This window comes from Malaclemys terrapin, chromosome 25 (assembly GCF_027887155.1).
Source record: "Malaclemys terrapin pileata isolate rMalTer1 chromosome 25, rMalTer1.hap1, whole genome shotgun sequence".
In the NCBI taxonomy this organism is placed as follows: Eukaryota; Metazoa; Chordata; order Testudines; family Emydidae; genus Malaclemys; species Malaclemys terrapin.
The window spans coordinates 294,692-311,955 of NC_071529.1; the positions used below are offsets into that span (position 1 = coordinate 294,692).

Genomic DNA, 17,264 nt, shown 5'->3' on the forward strand with positions numbered 1-17,264 from the left:
GTCCCCGGTGGAGGAAGCCTGGGGGAGCTGGACACCCACTGCCCAGCCTGCTAGGCCAGGCCTTGCCTTCTGGAGAATTTGGGGTGGTTCTGCAGGCCAGCTTCTGGGTGCAGGGGGGTCAGAGCAACTGATACTACTGGATACTGATCAGATCCAGCAGCCCTGCAGTGCTCCAAGCAGGATAGCATTTGCTGTGTGGAGCCCCAATGGTCAGCTGGGAGGATGTGATGTGAGCACTCCATGCCGAGCAAACATGAAGGGGAATTTCAAAAATTCCTGGGCCTTTAAAGTGGGAGGGATGCAAGGTGTTTACCTGGCTGCAGGGCAGCAGAGTTGAAACTGCTGACCAGAGGGGTCAGGATAGGCATTGTGAGATGCCTTCCAGAGGCCAAGCACAGCACTAAAATCAAGCACAGCATCTACACTAGCACTTTGGTGACAACTGTTTTTGCATAAAAACCTTAACAACTCTCATCGAAGTGGTTTTATTATGTCACTGGAACTGAGAAGTTCCATCGCCGAAAGTGGCTTTGCAGTGTGTACACCTCTGTAGGCAAGGCCTTAGGTGCAGCATGGAAGAATGAGGTTTGTTTTCTGGCCAACAGAAGTCTGAGATTTATTGCCTTAAAATATTCAGACCCAAGCCGTGTGCAGTGGGGAAATTGGTGAGGGTTTCTTTGGTTTTGTTTTTCTCATTTTAAATGTCCTTGATCATTTTGATGGGGAAAACATTTGTACAAAGCCAAGAAAAAGTAAGAACAATAAAAAAATTGCACAGGAGTGAATGGGTTTCCGAGTGCCAGGGCAGGGGCAGAGATTTACATGAAGGGGGTTTAGGGGATAAATGAGAGGCTTTTGCTGCAGCACAGAGAGAGGTTTTGCAATTTCATTTTTCCCAAGTGACAAGTCCCCCATATTGCCCCCTTTCTGCTGCTTCCCCAGCTCAGATCCCACTGTCACCCCTAGCTGTCACGCCTCCCACTGACAAACACCCCTGTACATCAGAGACAAACTCTCTTAATCTGCCCCTTCTCCCAGCTAAACCCTACCTGTGCAGAGCCCAGAACAACTCCCACCTAGTTGGATCTCCTGGAAACCACATCAGGCCAAGGAGCTCCCTGGGCTGTTTTCCTAGATGCCTGTGCATGGGAAGCAGCAAATTCCTACCACATTAGTATCAGGATATGCCCACTTGTCACAGGGGACTGGGGCATGATTCCCTGATGGGAAAGCTGTGATTTTGATACTAAGGGTATGTATATATTGCAATTGAAATGTGTGGCTGGCCCAGGCCAGTTGACTTGGGGTTGCAGGGCTTGTCTGGAATGGTGGCTGAACATCCAAAATATTTAAATAAATATTTAATTTATTATATTTAAATAAATATTCCATTGTTTAACAGCGGAATTAAAAATGCTATTAGTCGTGATTTTTTTTATTTCACGATTAAGTACGATTCATTTTATTTCATTGCTAAACAGCCCTAGTTTTTATATCAGGATAGTGAACTCAAGCTAGCTAACGCCATGGAAAATCCTAGTGGAGTCAAGGTACAGGTAAATTTAACCTCCATGTACCTAGTTGAAGTCACTCCTGGTTCCCCCACCTGGGGCTGATGGACATTCCCCATTCCCCTCTATTCAAAATTGGTGAGGCCTCATCTGGAGTACTGTGTCCAGTTTTGGGCCCCACACTACAAGAACAATGTGGAAAAATTAGAGAGAGTCCAGTGGAGGGCAACCAAAATGATTAGGGGTCTGGAGCACATGACTTATGAGGAGAGGCTGAGGGAACTGGGATTGTTTAGTCTGCAGAAGAGAAGAATGAGGGGGGATTTGATAGCTGCTTTCAACTACCTGAAAGGGGGTTACAAAGAGGATGGATCTAGACTGTTCTCAGTGGTAGCAGATGACAGAACAAGGAGCAATGGTCTCAAGTTGCAGTGGGGGAGGTTTAGGTTGGATATTAGGAAACACTATTTCACTAGGAGGGTGGTGAAGCACTGGAATGGGTTCCCTAGGGAGGTGGTGGAATCTCTTTCCTTGGAGGTTTTTAAGGTCAGGCTTGAAAAAGCCCTGGCTGGGATGATTTAGTGGGAATTGGTCCTGCTTTGAGCAGGGGATTGGACTAGATGACCTCCTGAGGTCCCTTCCAACACTGATATTCTATGATTCCTGTTGGAGGGACACACACCTCCATGACATAGCACAAAGGAGCTGATGAAAAACAGTGTGGGTCTCATCTCAAGGAAAGGTGAGCTGCAAAAGTGAAAAGCAGACAACTCAGGTGAGGGAGTCAAGAGACCACGGTGACACAAATGCTGCCTTAAAGATCAGTATGTGGGAATTAACAAAAGAAAACAAAATCTAGACAAGGTTTTTATGGTCTTTAACTCCCTTGCAGCTTCTCTGATGAACAATAAGGGCTGAGCTCTGACTGAAGAATTTCCCACACTCAGAGCATTCACAGGGTTTCGCCCTTGTGTGGATCCTCTGATGTTGAATAAGGTTTGAGCGCTCAGTGAAGGTTTTGCCGCACTTACAGCATTCATGGGGTCTCTCCCTTGTGTGGATCCTCTGATGTCGAATAAGGTGTGAGCCCCGAGTGAAAGTTTTCCCACACTGGCAGCATTCATAGGGCCGATCCCCTTTGTGGATTCTCTGATGTCTAATAAGGGTTGAGCGCCGAGTAAAGGTTTTCCCACACTCGCAACATTCATAGGGTTTTTCCTCTGTGTGGATCTTCTGATGTTGAATAAGGTTTGAGTGCTCAGTGAAGGTTTTCCCGCACTCACAGCATTCATGGGGTCTCTCCCCTGTGTGGATCCTCTGATGTCTAAGAAGGTTTGAGCGCCCAGTGAAGGTTTTCCCACATTTACAGCATCTATAGGGTTTCTCCCCTGTGTGGATCCTCTGATGTCTAATAAGGTGTGAGCCCCGAGTGAAAGTTTTCCCACACTGGCAGCATTCATAGGGTCGCTCCCCTGTGTGGATTCTCTGATGTCTAATAAGGTGTGAGCGCCTACTGAACTTTTTTCCACCCTCAATAAACATGTTGTTTCTCTCTCCCATGGGGATTCTCTGCTGGGCCGTGGTTTCCTTGAGATGTCTGTGAGTCCCCCGATAATAAACAGATTGACCAACTTTTTGCATTGGCTGGTTTTCCTGCCACCTCTCTGGAATGTGCTGACTCTCACAGGCTTTTCCCTGATCACAACTCCTGGACACACTCCCTTTGCATCTTTGCAATAATTTGCCACGTGGTTCCACTTCCTCATCATCTTCCTGTTGAGAATTCTGCTCCATGGTCTCACTCAACAGCCCAGCACCTGCTGGGACGCAAAGAAAAACATCAGAAACAGGAATGGAAAAGAGGAGAACAAACTAGGAGAACAAACTGGAAGAACACCTGGAGATGGGACTGAATTTCCCCAAACTCTTCCCCAAAGGGGAGAGAGGAAGGGATGAGTTCTTCAGCCAGTTCCCACCCAAATACTCAGGGAGAAGGGAGTGCAGGGAGGGAGCCACTGCAAGGATTTCGTCAGAATGGTAGGAAGTAGGGCTGTCAATTCACTGCAGTTAAGTCAAGTGATTAACACAAAACAAAGTAACTAGATTGAAAAAAAGAGTCATGATTAATGGCAGTTTTAATCCCACAGTTAAACAATAATAGAATATCAACTGAAATGTATTATAAATATTTTTGGATATTTTTCTACATTTTCAAATATATTGATTTCAATTACAATACAGAATACAAATAAAGATAAAAAGAAATAGTATTTTTCAATTCACCTCATACAAGTACTGTGGTACAAGCTCTTTATCATACAAGTGCACCTTACAAATGTAAAAAACAACAAGGAGTCTGGTGGCACCTTAAAGACTAACAGATTTATTTGGGCATAAGCTTTCGTGAGTAAAAACCTCACTTCTTCGGATGCATAGAGTTTGGGCATAAGCTTTCGTGAGTAAAAACCTCACTTCTTCGGATGCTCCGAAGAAGTGAGGTTTTTACTCACGAAAGCTTATGCCTAAATAAATCTGTTAGGCCTGGTCTACACTAGGCGTTTATGTCGAAGTTATCGCCGTTACATCGAATTAACCCTGCACCCGTCCACACTGCGATGCTATTTAGTTCGACATAGAGGTCTCTTTAATTCGACTTCTGTACTCCTCCCCGACGAGGGGAGTAGCGCTAAATTCGACATGGTCATGTCGAATTAGGCTGGGTGTGGATGGAAATCGACGCTAATAGCTCCGGGAGCTATCCCACAGTGCACCACTCTGTTGACGCTCTGGACAGCAGTACGAGCTCCGATGCTCTGACCAGCCACACAGGAAAAGCCCCGGGAAAATTTGAATTTGAATTCATTTTCCTGTCTGGCCAGTTTGAATCTCATTTCCTGTCTGGACATCGTGGCGATCACAGCAGCACTGGCAACGATGCAGAGCTCTCCAGCAGTGATGGCCGTGCAGTCTGTGAATAGAAAGAGGGCCCCAGCATGGACTGATCGGGAAGTCTTGGATCTCATCGCTGTGTGGGGCGAGGAGTCTGTGCTTTCCGAGCTGCGATCCAAAAGACGGAATGCAAAGATCTATGAGAAGATCTCTAAAGACATGTCAGAGAGAGGATACAGCCAGGATGCAACGCAGTGCCGCGTGAAAATCAAGGAGCTGAGACAAGGCTACCAGAAGACCAAAGAGGCAAACGGACGCTCCGGATCCCATCCCCAGACATCCCGTTTCTACGAGGCACTGCATTCCATCCTCGGTGCGGCCGCCACCACTACCCCACCACTGACCGTGGACTCTGAGGATGGGATAGTGTCCACGGCCGGTTCCTCGGACATGTTAGGGGACGGGGAAGATGAGGAAGGAGATGAGGAGGGCGAGGCAGTCGGCAGCGCTCACAACGCTGATTTCCACGACAGCCAGGATCTCTTCATCACCCTTACAGAGATCCCCTACCAACCCTCCCCAGCCGTTACCCCGGACACAGAATCTGGGGAAGGATCATCCAGTAAGTGTTGTAAACATCTAAACATTTATTTTTAACAGAACAGGAATATTAACAATTAAAAGAATGGGTTGTTCATGATTACTTTGCCCTAGGCGCTTAACGTTTCAGTCCTGGGCAGTGCAAGTTTTGAAAAAAAATCTAGCAATGTCCGGTTTTCCGTGATTGTCCTGCCCAAGCCGCTCTACTGTTTAGTCCCTACTACTGCAGCTAGAGTAAAATGCGGTCTATATGTCCGGGGATAGAGCAGTAATCCTCCTGGGACATCTCGATGAAGCTCTCCTGGAGGTAATTGGAAAGCCGTTGCATGAGGTTCCTGGGGAGAGCGGCCTTATTGGGTCCTCCGAAGTACGACACGTTGCCGCGCCACGAGACTATCAAGTACTCAGGAATCATTGCTCTGCACAGCAGGGCGGCATACGGCCCTGGTCTTTGGAGGCTTTCCCGGAGCATTCTCTCTCTCTCGCTCTCAGAGATCCTCATCAGGGTGATGTCGCCCATGGTGACCTGCTTTGAATTAGGTAGGGGAATGTTAGTGTTGGGACTGCTTGACCGTTCCTTTACAGAACTGTAACCGCTGGTTTGCAGCCACGCGGTGGAGGCGGGAGAGGGGCAGCCGAAAGGGATCGTTCCCGGGGACAGCCGCGAGGGGGTGGGACAGGAGCAGAGTTCCCGCTTGCCGGATTGCTGGCAGCAGGGACTGACATTGCTTTAAATGTGAAATGAGGCCAGTGGTAATATAAAAGTTTTAAACTGCCACAGGTCTACGGCTTACCATGTCTGCCTGCAACAGAAATTCCGTTGTGCTGCCCCGCTTCTCAAATGTGCTGTGCAAGACCCCAGGCACTGAATGCAAAGGCCGAGAATTCGACCTTGTGCTGAGTGCGCATGTGATAGGTGCTGTGCATGGTCTTGTTCACAGAGAAAGACTATGTTCTTTGTTCACAACTACATTTATCTTTCTGAGGAATTCACTCCCTTTTTCCCATTTCCACAGCCCCATCTGCGACTGTCTCACAACCTAGCCTGGCATCACACTCCCAGAGGCTAGCGCGGATTAGGCATAGGAAGAAGAGGACACGGGAGGACATGTTCTCGGAGCTTATGGCCTGTTCCCAAGCCCAGGCAGCACAGCAGACCCAGTGGCGGGAGAACTTGACCCAAATGCACCAAGCAAACATGGATCGGGAGGAGAGGTGGCGGCAGGAAGACCAGCAGGCGACTCAAACGCTGCTTGGACTACTGAGGGAGCAAACAGACACGCTCCGGCGCCTTGTGGATGTTCTGCAGGAACGGAGGCAGGAGGACAGAGCCCCGCTGCAGTCCATCTCTAACCGCCCTCCCCCGCCACCAAGTCCCATACCCCCCTCACCCAAAGTGCAAAGAAGGAGAGGCGGCAGAGTCCCTGCTAACTCTCACTCCACTCCTGCAGAGAGCTCGAGTAGCAGAAGGCTCTCATTCCCCAAAATTTGACAAGTTCTTTCCTTCCCGCCTGACACAAGCCCCCGTCCAAGTTTCACCTCCCAGTTCCATGTGTAGTTGATAATAAAAAATATGTTTCTGTTAACTACTGTTTCAATCATGTTCTTTTGGAGGAGGAGGGGAAAGGGGGTTGGTAATTGGACAGGACAGTCACCTTTGGCAGGGTACATAGGCGGGGGCAGGCACAGCAGCAGGGCACATAGACAGTGCAGTGATGCAGTGACTAGTTACCCTGGTTAGTCTGGGAGGTGGTTTTCATGTTATGTGGTGGGGGGTGGGTTGCTCTGTGACTTTGTGGCGGGGGAGGGCAGTTACAGATCTTAAGCGGCGGTCCTTATGCAGGATCACAGAGCCACGCAGCAGGGGATCTGTAACCGTCCTCCCCCTGCCACAAAGTCACATAGCCCCCCCATACACACAGTCCCGATCAGGAGGGGTGACAGGCTCCGTTGAAACAACCATCCCACCGCAGCGGAGCCTGTCAATCCTTGAGTTTAGAAGCTTCATTCGCGTCACTACACTACACCTGCTCCGCACCACAGTCTGCGTCCCAGTTTTAAAAAATTCCCGCGAAAACAGTAGTAAAGAAAACGGTGTGCATTAACAAAGTAGAACTATTTTTATTTCGACACGTGTGTTGGAGGGGGGGTGAAGGGGGTATGTAACTGGATAGGATAGTCAACATTAACTGGGTAAAGAAACGGGGGCAGGTTCAGCTTCTCTGTACACAAACTTTAAAGTCACAGGTTACCCTGCTCACTCAGGAACTTTGCTTTCAAAGCCTCCCGGATGCACAGCGCTTCCCGCTGGTCTCTTCTAATCGCCCGGCTGTCTGGCTGTGCGTAATCAGGAGCCAGGCTATTTTCCTCAACCTCCCACCCCGCCATAAAGGTCTCCCCCTTGCTCTCACAGAGATTGTGGAGCACACAGCAAGCTGATATAACAATGGGGATATTGGTTTCGCTGAGATCACAGCGAGTCAGTAAGCTTCTCCATCTCCCCTTGAGACGGCCAAAAGCACACTCCACCACCATTCTGCACTTGCTCAGCCGGTAGTTGAAGAGTTCTTTTTCAGTGTCCAGGGCGCCAGTATAGGGCTTCATGAGCCAGGGCATTAGCGGGTAGGCTGGGTCCCCGAGGATGACTATAGGCATCTCCACATCCCCAACAGTTATTTTGTGGTCCGGGAAGTAAATACCTTGTTGCAGCCGTCTAAACAGACCACAGTTCCTGAAAACACGAGCGTCATGAACCTTGCCCGGCCATCCCACGTAGATGTTGGTAAAACGTCCCCTGTGGTCCACCAGTGCTTGCAGCACCATGGAAAAGTAGCCCTTTCGGTTAATGTACTGGCTGGCCTGGTGGTCCGGTGCCAGGATAGGGATGTGAGTTCCATCTATAGCCCCACCGCAGTTTGGGAATCCCATCACTGCGAAGCCATCTATGATCGCCTCCACGTTTCCCAGGGTCACTACCTTTGACAGCAGTACATCAACGATTGCCTTCGCTACTTGCAACACAATAACCCCCACGGTAGATTTGCCCACCCCAAACTGGTTCGCGACTGACCGGTAGCTGTCTGGCGTTGCAAGCTTCCAGAGGGCTATGGCCACTCGCTTCTGGACACTCAGTGCAGCTCGCAACCGGGTGTCATTGCGCTTCAGGGCAGGGGACAGCAACTCACAAAGTTCCAGGAAAGTTCCCTTCCGCATGCGAAAGTTTCGCAGCCACTGGGATTCATCCCAGACCTGCAGCACTATGCGGTCCCACCACTCAGTGCTTGTTTCCCGTGTCCAGAATCGCCGTTCCACGGCATCAACATGATCCATTGCCATCGTGATGTCCTCGGCGCTGGGTCCCCTGCTTTCTGAGAGGTCTGTGCTACTCTCAGACTTCAGGACATCACCGCGGTGCCGTAGCCTCCTCGCCTGACTTTTCTGCATCTGCCTCAGGGAAACCTGTATGATAAGCTGCGAGGCATTGAGAGCGGCCACAACTGCAGCGATGGTCGCAGCGTGCTCCATGCTCGCAGTGCTGTGGCGTCCGCGCTGTCAATGACTGGAAAAGTGCGCGAACTGATTTCCCGCCGGCGCTTTCAGGGAGGGAGGGCAGGAGTGATGGACGGATGACGACAGTTACCCAAAAGCACCCTCGACACATTTTGTTACCCAGAAGGCATTGCCGGCTACACCCAGAATTCCAATGGGCAGAGGGGACTGCGGGAACTGTGGGATAGCTGACCACAGTGCACCAGTTCGAATGTCGACGCTTTCACCGTTAGTGTGGACTCACAAAGTCGAATTACTGTCCTTAGTGTGGACACACACGTTCGACTTTGCAATATCGATTCCAAAAATTCGATTCAAGTAAAATCGAACTACTCTCGTAGTGTAAACAAGGCCTTAGTCTTTAAGGTGCTTACAAATGTAGAATTGTGAGTGTTTATTTTACCTAACTGCACTCAAAACCAAAATAACGTAAAACCTTAGAACCTATAAATCCACTCAGTCCTACTTCTTCTTCAGCCAACCCCTAAGATAAACAAGTTTGTTCACATATATAGGAAATAATGTTGCCCACTTCTTATTTACAATGTCACCTGAAAGTGAGAATAGGCATTCACAGGCAGTGTTGTAACTGGCGTTGCAAGGTGTGAGAGGTTGTCACCCCCAGGGTGCAGTCTGGTAGCTGTGGGAATCACTTTGTCCCGTAACCATTAAGCTGGACTGGCCTCTCTCACACTGCTCTGCTGGTGATTCAGCCAGCCTCTCCAGGCCCTGTTATCACCCAACATGACAGCAGGTGGCGCCACACACTCAACTGAGCTACCTGAGTGCTTTACCTAAGCCACTCAAGGACAGACCGAAGACACAGCCCATTTCCCAGCTCCCCAGCCTTGCACCCTTGCTGGAGTACAAACGCAGTATTATACTGTCTTGCACTGCACAGGGAGCAGTACAATGCAAGATCATTAATATCGGTCACTTTCCCTGCGATGTGGGAAAGATATGCACCAGCCTTTGTTTACAGAGCTGAGATTTTTCCAGCCACTTCACTTAAAACACACTGGGTAAGGTAAGACATAAAACAAGTTTATTTACTACAGAAAGATAGATTTTAAGTGACTAAACAGATCAAAGCAGATTAAACAAAAACGCAAACTAAGCCTAATGTACCAGATAGGGTGAGAAATTGCTAATCTGCATGCTGACTGATGACACAAGCAGGCTTACAGATTCTTAAGGCACAGACTGCAATTGCTGTGCAGCCCGGGTTTCAGATGTTGAGTTGTGGGGGAGTGAAGACCAGTCATGATGTCACTCCCTACCTTATATAGTCACTTCATATGGCGGGAACTCTTTGTTTCAAGCTAAATTCCCAGCCCAGTTTGTGAAAAAATACAGGTACCAAAAAAAGTTCAAGTGTCATGTGGTCTGGTCACATGACCTAACATGCCTTGCTGAGCCATAGCAGCCATTACTCATAGGCTTCATGTGAATGTTTCAGCCAGGCTAAGCTCTTCCATGGTCCATTGTCTTTGCTGATGGGCCATCAGCGCTGTCTGGCTTCTTCATTGTTGTACCTGAAAGGCTCGTTGTGGATGTTACCCAGAGTAAGCACATTTGAAATACAGATACATAGTCAATATTCATAATTCCAGAGACAAAATTGGTACATGCATACAAATAGGATATTCATATTCAGAAAATTCACAGACACTACACAAAACACATCTTGTACCAGAGGCATCAGAATTATGTCACAATCACATCATAATTTTATCACTATGATGAATATGGGGTGCAGTGTCACACAAGCTATTTACGTGCCAGAGATGCAAAACATTCGTATGCCCCTTCAGGTTTTGACTTTTTGTCATTTTTACTGTGCAAATATTTGTAATAAAAGGCTAACAGCGGGAGTTTGCCTGGGAGCTGTCCGAGAGGAGGTACGCTAAGTGCTGCATTAGGGGGGCTGTGTTGGTGAGTATCTGAGTGTCTGCTGCTGGGACAGTTGGTCAGTTTGACCGTGTGCTTGCTTGCTTGCTTGTTTGTTTGAAAAGTGTGAATTGGGAGTGCTTTGTTCCAGCTGGGCCTTGAGTGGGCCTGACTGGTATATAAGGGCAGTCAGCAGCGAACAGCAGAGGCTAACAGCGGGAGTTTGCCTGGGAGTTCGCGTGGGGAGAGCGCACTGAGGCTTTCATCTGCAGGTTTCTCCGAGTCGTTCCTGCAACAGTTGAGGAAGCTCTTAAGAGGACGGTGATATGGAAGGTGAGCGATCAGCTGTTGTAACCTGCACAGGATGTGCCATGTTTGTCTTTCTTCCACAGGACAGAAGCGACTTTGTCTGTACAAAGTGCAAGCTGGTCTCCATATTGGAAGAGAAGGTTCGAGGGCTGGAGAAACGAGTGTCGACTCTGCGTTGCATAAGGGAAAATGAAGATTTCCTGGACAGACGTCAGGAGATGCTTCTACGGCCACAATGTTCTGAAGATTCAGAGCAGGCGCAGCAGGGACAGAAGGATTGTGAGGAGGTTTGGCAGCATGTGACCTCCAGAAGGAGAAAGAGGAGCGTCCATGCACCAGCAATGGAGATACAGGTGAGCAATCATTTCCATGTTCTCTCTACAGGTACTAATGCGGAGAGTGGACTAGATGACCCATCTGAGGGAAGGGAGCAGAAGGAGACTCCACCGATTGGAAGGCAAAAGATGCACTGTCCTAGGGATGGGGGTTCCACGACCACCACTCCCAAGAGGAGGAGGAGGGTGGTGGTGGTCGGGGATTCCCTCCTCAGGGGGACTGAGTCATCTATCTGCCGCCCCGACCGGGAAAACCGAGAGGTCTGCTGCTTGCCAGGAGCTAGGATGCACGATGTGACGGAGAGACTGCCGAGACTCATCAAGCCCTCGGATCGCTACCCCTTCCTGCTTCTCCACGTGGGCACCAATGATACTGCCAAGAATGACCTTGAGCGGATCACTGCAGACTACGTGGCTCTGGGAAGAAGGATAAAGGAGGCGCAAGTGGTGTTCTCGTCCATCCTCCCTGTGCAAGGAAAAGGCCGGGGTAGAGACCGTCGAATCGTGGAAGTCAACGAATGGCTACGCAGGTGGTGTCGGAGAGAAGGCTTTGGATTCTTCGACCATGGGATGGTGTTCCAAGAAGAAGGAGTGCTAGGCAGAGATGGGCTCCACCTAACGAAGAGAGGGAAGAGCATCTTCGCCAGCAGGCTGGCTAACCTAGTGAGGAGGGCTTTAAACTAGGTTCACCGGGGGAAGGAGACCAAAGCCCTGAGGTAAGTGGGGAAATGGGATCCTAGGAGGAAGCATAAGCAGGAGAGCGCAAGAGGGGAGGACTCCTGTCTCATGCTGAGAAAGAGGGACCATCGATGAGTTATCTTAAGTGTCTATACACAAATGCAAGAAGCCTGGGAAACAAGCAGGGAGAACTGGAAGTCCTGGCACAGTCAGGGAACTATGATGTGATTGGAATAACAGAGACTTGGTGGGATAACTCACATGACTGGAGTACTGTCATGGATGGATATAAACTGTTCAGGAAGGACAGGCAGGGCAGAAAAGGTGGGGGAGTTGCGTTGTATGTAAGAGAGGAGTATGACTGCTCAGAGCTCCGGTATGAAACTGCAGAAAAACCTGAGAGTCTCTGGATAAAGTTGAGAAGTGTGAGCAACAAGGGTGATGTCGTGGTTGGAGTCTGATATAGACCACCAGACCAGGGGGATGAGGTGGACGAGGCTTTCTTCTGGCAACTAGCAGAAGTTGCTAGATCGCAGGCCCTGGTTCTCATGGGAGACTTTAATCACCCTGATATCTGCTGGGAGAGCAATACAGCGGTGCACAGGCAATCCAGGAAATTTTTGGAAAGTGTAGGGGACAATTTCCTGGTGCAAGTGCTGGAGGAACCAACTAGGGGCAAAGCTTTTCTTGACTTGCTACTCACAAACAGGGAAGAACTAGTAGGGGAAGCAAAAGTGGATGGGAACCTGGGAGGCAGTGACCATGAGATGGTCGAGTTCAGGATCCTGACACAAGGAAGAAAGGAGAGCAGCAGAATACGGACCCTGGACTTCAGAAAAGCAGACTTTGACTCCCTCAGGGAACAGATGGGCAGGATCCCCTGGGAGAATAACATGAAGGGCAAAGGGGTCCAGGAGAGCTGGCTGTATTTTAAAGAATCCTTATTGAGGTTGCAGGAACAAACCATCCCGATGTGTAGAAAGAATAGTAAATATGGCAGGCGACCAGCTTGGCTAAACAGTGAAATCCTTGATGATCTTAAACGCAAAAAAGAAGCTTACAAGAAGTGGAAGATTGGACAAATGACCAGGGAGGAGTATAAAAATATTGCTCAGGCGTGCAGGAGTGAAATCAGGAAGGCCAAATCACACTTGGAGGTGCAGTTAGCAAGAGATGTTAAGAGTAACAAGAAGGGTTTCTTCAGGTATGTTAGCAACAAGAAGAAAATCAAGGAAAGTGTGGGCCCCTTACTGAATGAGAGAGGCAACCTAGTGACCGAGGATGTGGAAAAAGCTAATGTACTCAATGATTTTTTTGCCTCTGTCTTCACGCACAAGGTCAGCTCCCAGATTGCTGCACTGGGCAGTACAGCATGGGGAGAAGGTGACCAACCCTCTGTGGAGAAAGAAGTGGTTCGGGACTATTTAGAAAAACTGGACGTGCACAAGTCCATGGGGCCGGATGCGCTGCATCCGAGGGTGCTAAAGGAGTTGGCGGGTGAGATTGCAGAGCCATTAGCCATTATTTTTGAAAACTCATGGCGATCGGGGGAGGTCCCAGATGACTGGAAAAAGGCTAATGTAGTGCCCATCTTTAAAAAAGGGAAGAAGGAGGATCCGGGGAACTACAGGCCAATCAGCCTCACCTCAGTCCCTGGAAAAATCATGGAGCAGGTCCTCAAGGAATCAATTATGAAACATTTAGAGGAGAGGAAAGTGATCAGGAACAGTCAGCATGGATTCACCAAGGGGAAGTCGTGTCTGACTAACCTAATTGCCTTCTATGATGAGATAACTGGCTCTGTGGATGAGGGGAAAGCAGTGGATGTGTTATTCCTTGACTTTAGCAAAGCTTTTGATATGGTCTCCCACAGTATTCTTGCTGCCAAGTTAAAGAAGTATGGGCTGGATGAATGGACTGTAAGGTGGATAGAAAGCTGGCAAGATCGTCGGGCTAAACGGGTAGTGATCAATGGCTTCATGTCTAGTTGGCAGCCAGTTTCAAGCGGAGTGCCCCAAGGGTCGGTCCTGGGGCCGGTTTTGTTTAATATCTTTATTAATGATCTGGAGGATGGTGTGGACTGCACTCTCAGCAAGTTTGCAGATGACACTAAACTAGGAGGCATGGTAGATACACTAGAGGGTAGGGATCGGATACAGAGGGACCTAGACAAATTAGAGGATTGGGCCGAAAAAAACCTGATGAGGTTCAACAAGGACAAGTGCAGAGTCCTGCACTTAGGACGGAAGAATCCCATGCACTGCTACAGACTAGGGACCGAAAGGCTAGGTAGCAGTTCTGCAGAAAAGGACCTAGGGGTCACAGTGGACGAGAAGCTGGATATGAGTCAACAGTGTGCTCTTGTTGCCAAGAAGGCTAACGGCATTTTGGGCTGTATAAGTAGGGGCATTGCCAGCAGATTGAGGAACGTGATCGTTCCCCTTTATTCGACATTGGTGAGGCCTCATCTGGAATACTGTGTCCAGTTTTGGGCCCCACACTACAAGAAGGATGTGGAAAAATTGGAAAGAGTCCAGCGGAGGGCAACAAAAATGATTAGGGGTCTGGAGCACATGACTTATGAGGAGAGGCTGAGGGAACTGGGATTGTTTAGTCTGCAGAAGAGAAGAATGAGGGGGGATTTGATAGCAGCCTTCAACTACCTGAAGGGGGGTTCCAAAGAGGATGGAGCTCGGCTGTTCTCAGTGGTGGCAGATGACAGAACAAGGAGCAATGGTCTCAAGTTGCAGTGGGGGAGGTCCAGGTTGGATATCAGGAAAAACTATTTCACTAGGAGGGTGGTGAAACACTGGAATGCATTACCTAGGGAAGTGGTGGAGTCTCCTTCCTTGGAGGTTTTTAAGGCCCGGCTTGACAAAGCCCTGGCTGGGATGATTTAGCTGGGAATTGGTCCTGCTTTGAGCAGGGGGTTGGACTAGATGACCTCTTGAGGTCCCTTCCAACTCTGATATTCTATGATTCTATGAAAAGATAATATTAAGTGAGCAACTGTACACCTTGAAATCTGTTATCATTGAATTCAAAATGTAGGAAGATGTAGAAAAACATCCAACATATTTATAGCAAATTCAAACTGGCATTTTATTACTGATTAACAGTGTGATTAAAACTGAATTAATCACAACTTTTTTTTAACTCCATGATTAATTGCAATTATTTTTTTTAATCATTTGAAAGCCCAAGTAGGAAGCCATGAGCAATATCTGCCCTGAGGATAGGACACCTGCTGGGGACAATCCTGAATCCAGAGAACTCATAAGGTCTTTGTTGGGAATCCCAGCAGATTCCTTCAGGCACTAACAGTTTAACGACTCCTCACCTGTGCAGATGTCTCTCAGGATCTCTCTTTCCTCTGAGCCCTGGAGATCTGGGGACAACAGCTCTTCCCCTGGTTCCAGCTGGAAGATGATATCAGGTTTGGAAACTGGAAACTCTGCCCAGGGGAAAGAAGACAAGTGAGATAAGATGAATTCATGGGACATTTGTCACACACAAAACAACTTCTGTTATTTCAACCCCAGCCCATTTTAAATCAGTAAAATCTTGGGGCCAGCTCCCCAGATGCTCAAAGGTGCAGGACACTCTTCTAATGAGGGATGTAACTGATCCCATATCTACTGGGAACATACAGCCAGACATTCACGATCAAAGGGACTCCTAAAAACCAGAGCAGCTAACTCCATGTCCCAGAAAGGGAAGACTCTAGACAGAGGGGAAGCCCCTGGACCTGCTTCTTACTGACAGAGGCCCACAGACAGTGCAGGGGGGGGAGAGGCACGAGGCCTGACAGCTGAGAGAGGGGCATTCAGAGAGACGAGGAAGGGCAGAGAGAGGCAGCTTGCCCTGCCAATCACTATGACCCCCACACCCCTTCCTCCAGCCGCTCTCACCCTTCCACACCTCTTGGGACCCGAGGAGAAACCACTACTTGTGTTCTCTCCTCCCCTCTCACTGCCCATTGCACTCCTTGCTACCAGTTCCCCCAAATTTCCTGCTCCCCAACCACTTCTACCCCATCAGCCCAATGTCTCAATTGTTCCTTGGTCCTGATTCCCAAGAACTCCTGCCAGAAATGTGTCCCTTTGCTCCCTCCCATTGCTAGCATCCCTATTTCCTGGGGCACCCGCTACCCAGCACCCATGCTCCCTTTTCTCTAACCAGCACCAACCCATCCAGATCCTTGAGTTCCAGTTCTTCCAGCCCTCCACAGCATCCTAACTCCATATAGCAGCTGTTCCATGGCATCCCAGCCCCTTACCACTGCTCTCAGCCCTCCAAGCTCACAGGAGTGCTTTGCCCCAAACCTTCCCATGCCTAGCTTTCTAACACCCTCCCTCCCACTGCCCAGAACCTCCCCATTGTTATTTCTATTACTGTAGCACCTAGTAGCGCTAGTCATGGACCAGGATCCCATTCTGATGGACATTCTACAAACACAGAACAAAAACTGTCTCTGCCCCAAAGATCTGACAATCTAGGAATAAAACAAGGGACAGATGGATACACACAGACACGAGTGTGACATGGATGGCAATTTCCTGCAATATCCTGGACCATCCTTACCAAATTAAGTCAAACCTTACTGAATACATTTCAGTATCTTAGGAGTTCATTGCATAAAAAATAAGTGTGCGCACTTATTACTGTGGGATGGTCTGTAACATCTCCGGGCAGAAGACCTGGCTAACATAAACCCTAGGAAGTATTATGAGCTTCAAAGGACCCTTTGAAATAATGTCCTAGGGTATGTCTACACTACGAAATTAGCTCAAATTTATAGAAGCCGGTTTTATAGAAATCGGTTTTATACAGTCGATTGTGTGTGTCCCCACATAAAATGCTCTAAGTGCATTAAGTTGGTGGACCACATCCACAGTACCAAGGCTAGTGTCGACTTCCGGAGCGTTGCACTGTGGGTAGCTATCCCACAGTTCCCGCAGTCTCCGCCACCCATTGGAATTCTGGGTTGAGATCCCAATGCCTGATGATGCAAAAACAGTGTTGCGGGGGGTTCTGGGTACATGGCATCAGGCCCCTCTCCCTCCATCAGAGCAACATCAGACAATCAATTCACGCCTTTTTACCTGGGTTACCTGTGCAGACAACATACCACGGCAAGCATGGAGCCCGCTCAGCTCAGCTGAGCTCACCGTCACCATATGTCATCTGGGTGCTGGCAGACGTGGTACTGCATTGCTACACAGCAGCAGCTAATTGCCTTTTGGCAGTAGACGGTGCAGTATGACTGGTAGCCATCATCGGCTATCTGGGCACTGGCAGACGTGGGGCTGCATTGCTACACAGCTCCTTGCCTTTTGGCAGTAGATGGTGTATTACGATTGATATCCGTCACTGTAATATTCCTCAGTGAGTTCAATCAGAGGCACCTGGGCAGACATGTTTTGTCTCCTGGAGACTCAGTCCTGCTGGCAGTCCTATTGAACCGTCTTGACGATGATGGCTAGCAGTTGTAGTACAGCAT

At 48.9% G+C, this 17,264-nt stretch overlaps 1 protein-coding gene across 3 annotated transcripts in view; it reads right to left on the bottom strand.

The window, feature by feature from the left end:
* LOC128828964 (zinc finger protein 300-like) overlaps window positions 1–17,264 on the bottom strand; it is a 48,182-nt gene that overhangs the window by 1,756 nt on the left and 29,162 nt on the right. Inside the window, exons 4-5 of one of the 3 annotated variants that reach the window (XM_054014009.1) lie at window positions 15,102–15,215; window positions 2,543–3,331 (exon numbers count right to left, since the gene is read on the bottom strand). In XM_054014009.1, coding sequence (XP_053869984.1) covers window positions 2,543–3,331; window positions 15,102–15,215 — 903 coding nt within the window. Of the gene's footprint in view, window positions 1–2,365; window positions 3,332–15,101; window positions 15,216–17,264 lie in introns of those variants that run through there. The other 2 variants (XM_054014008.1, XM_054014007.1) reach the window with 2 other exon arrangements.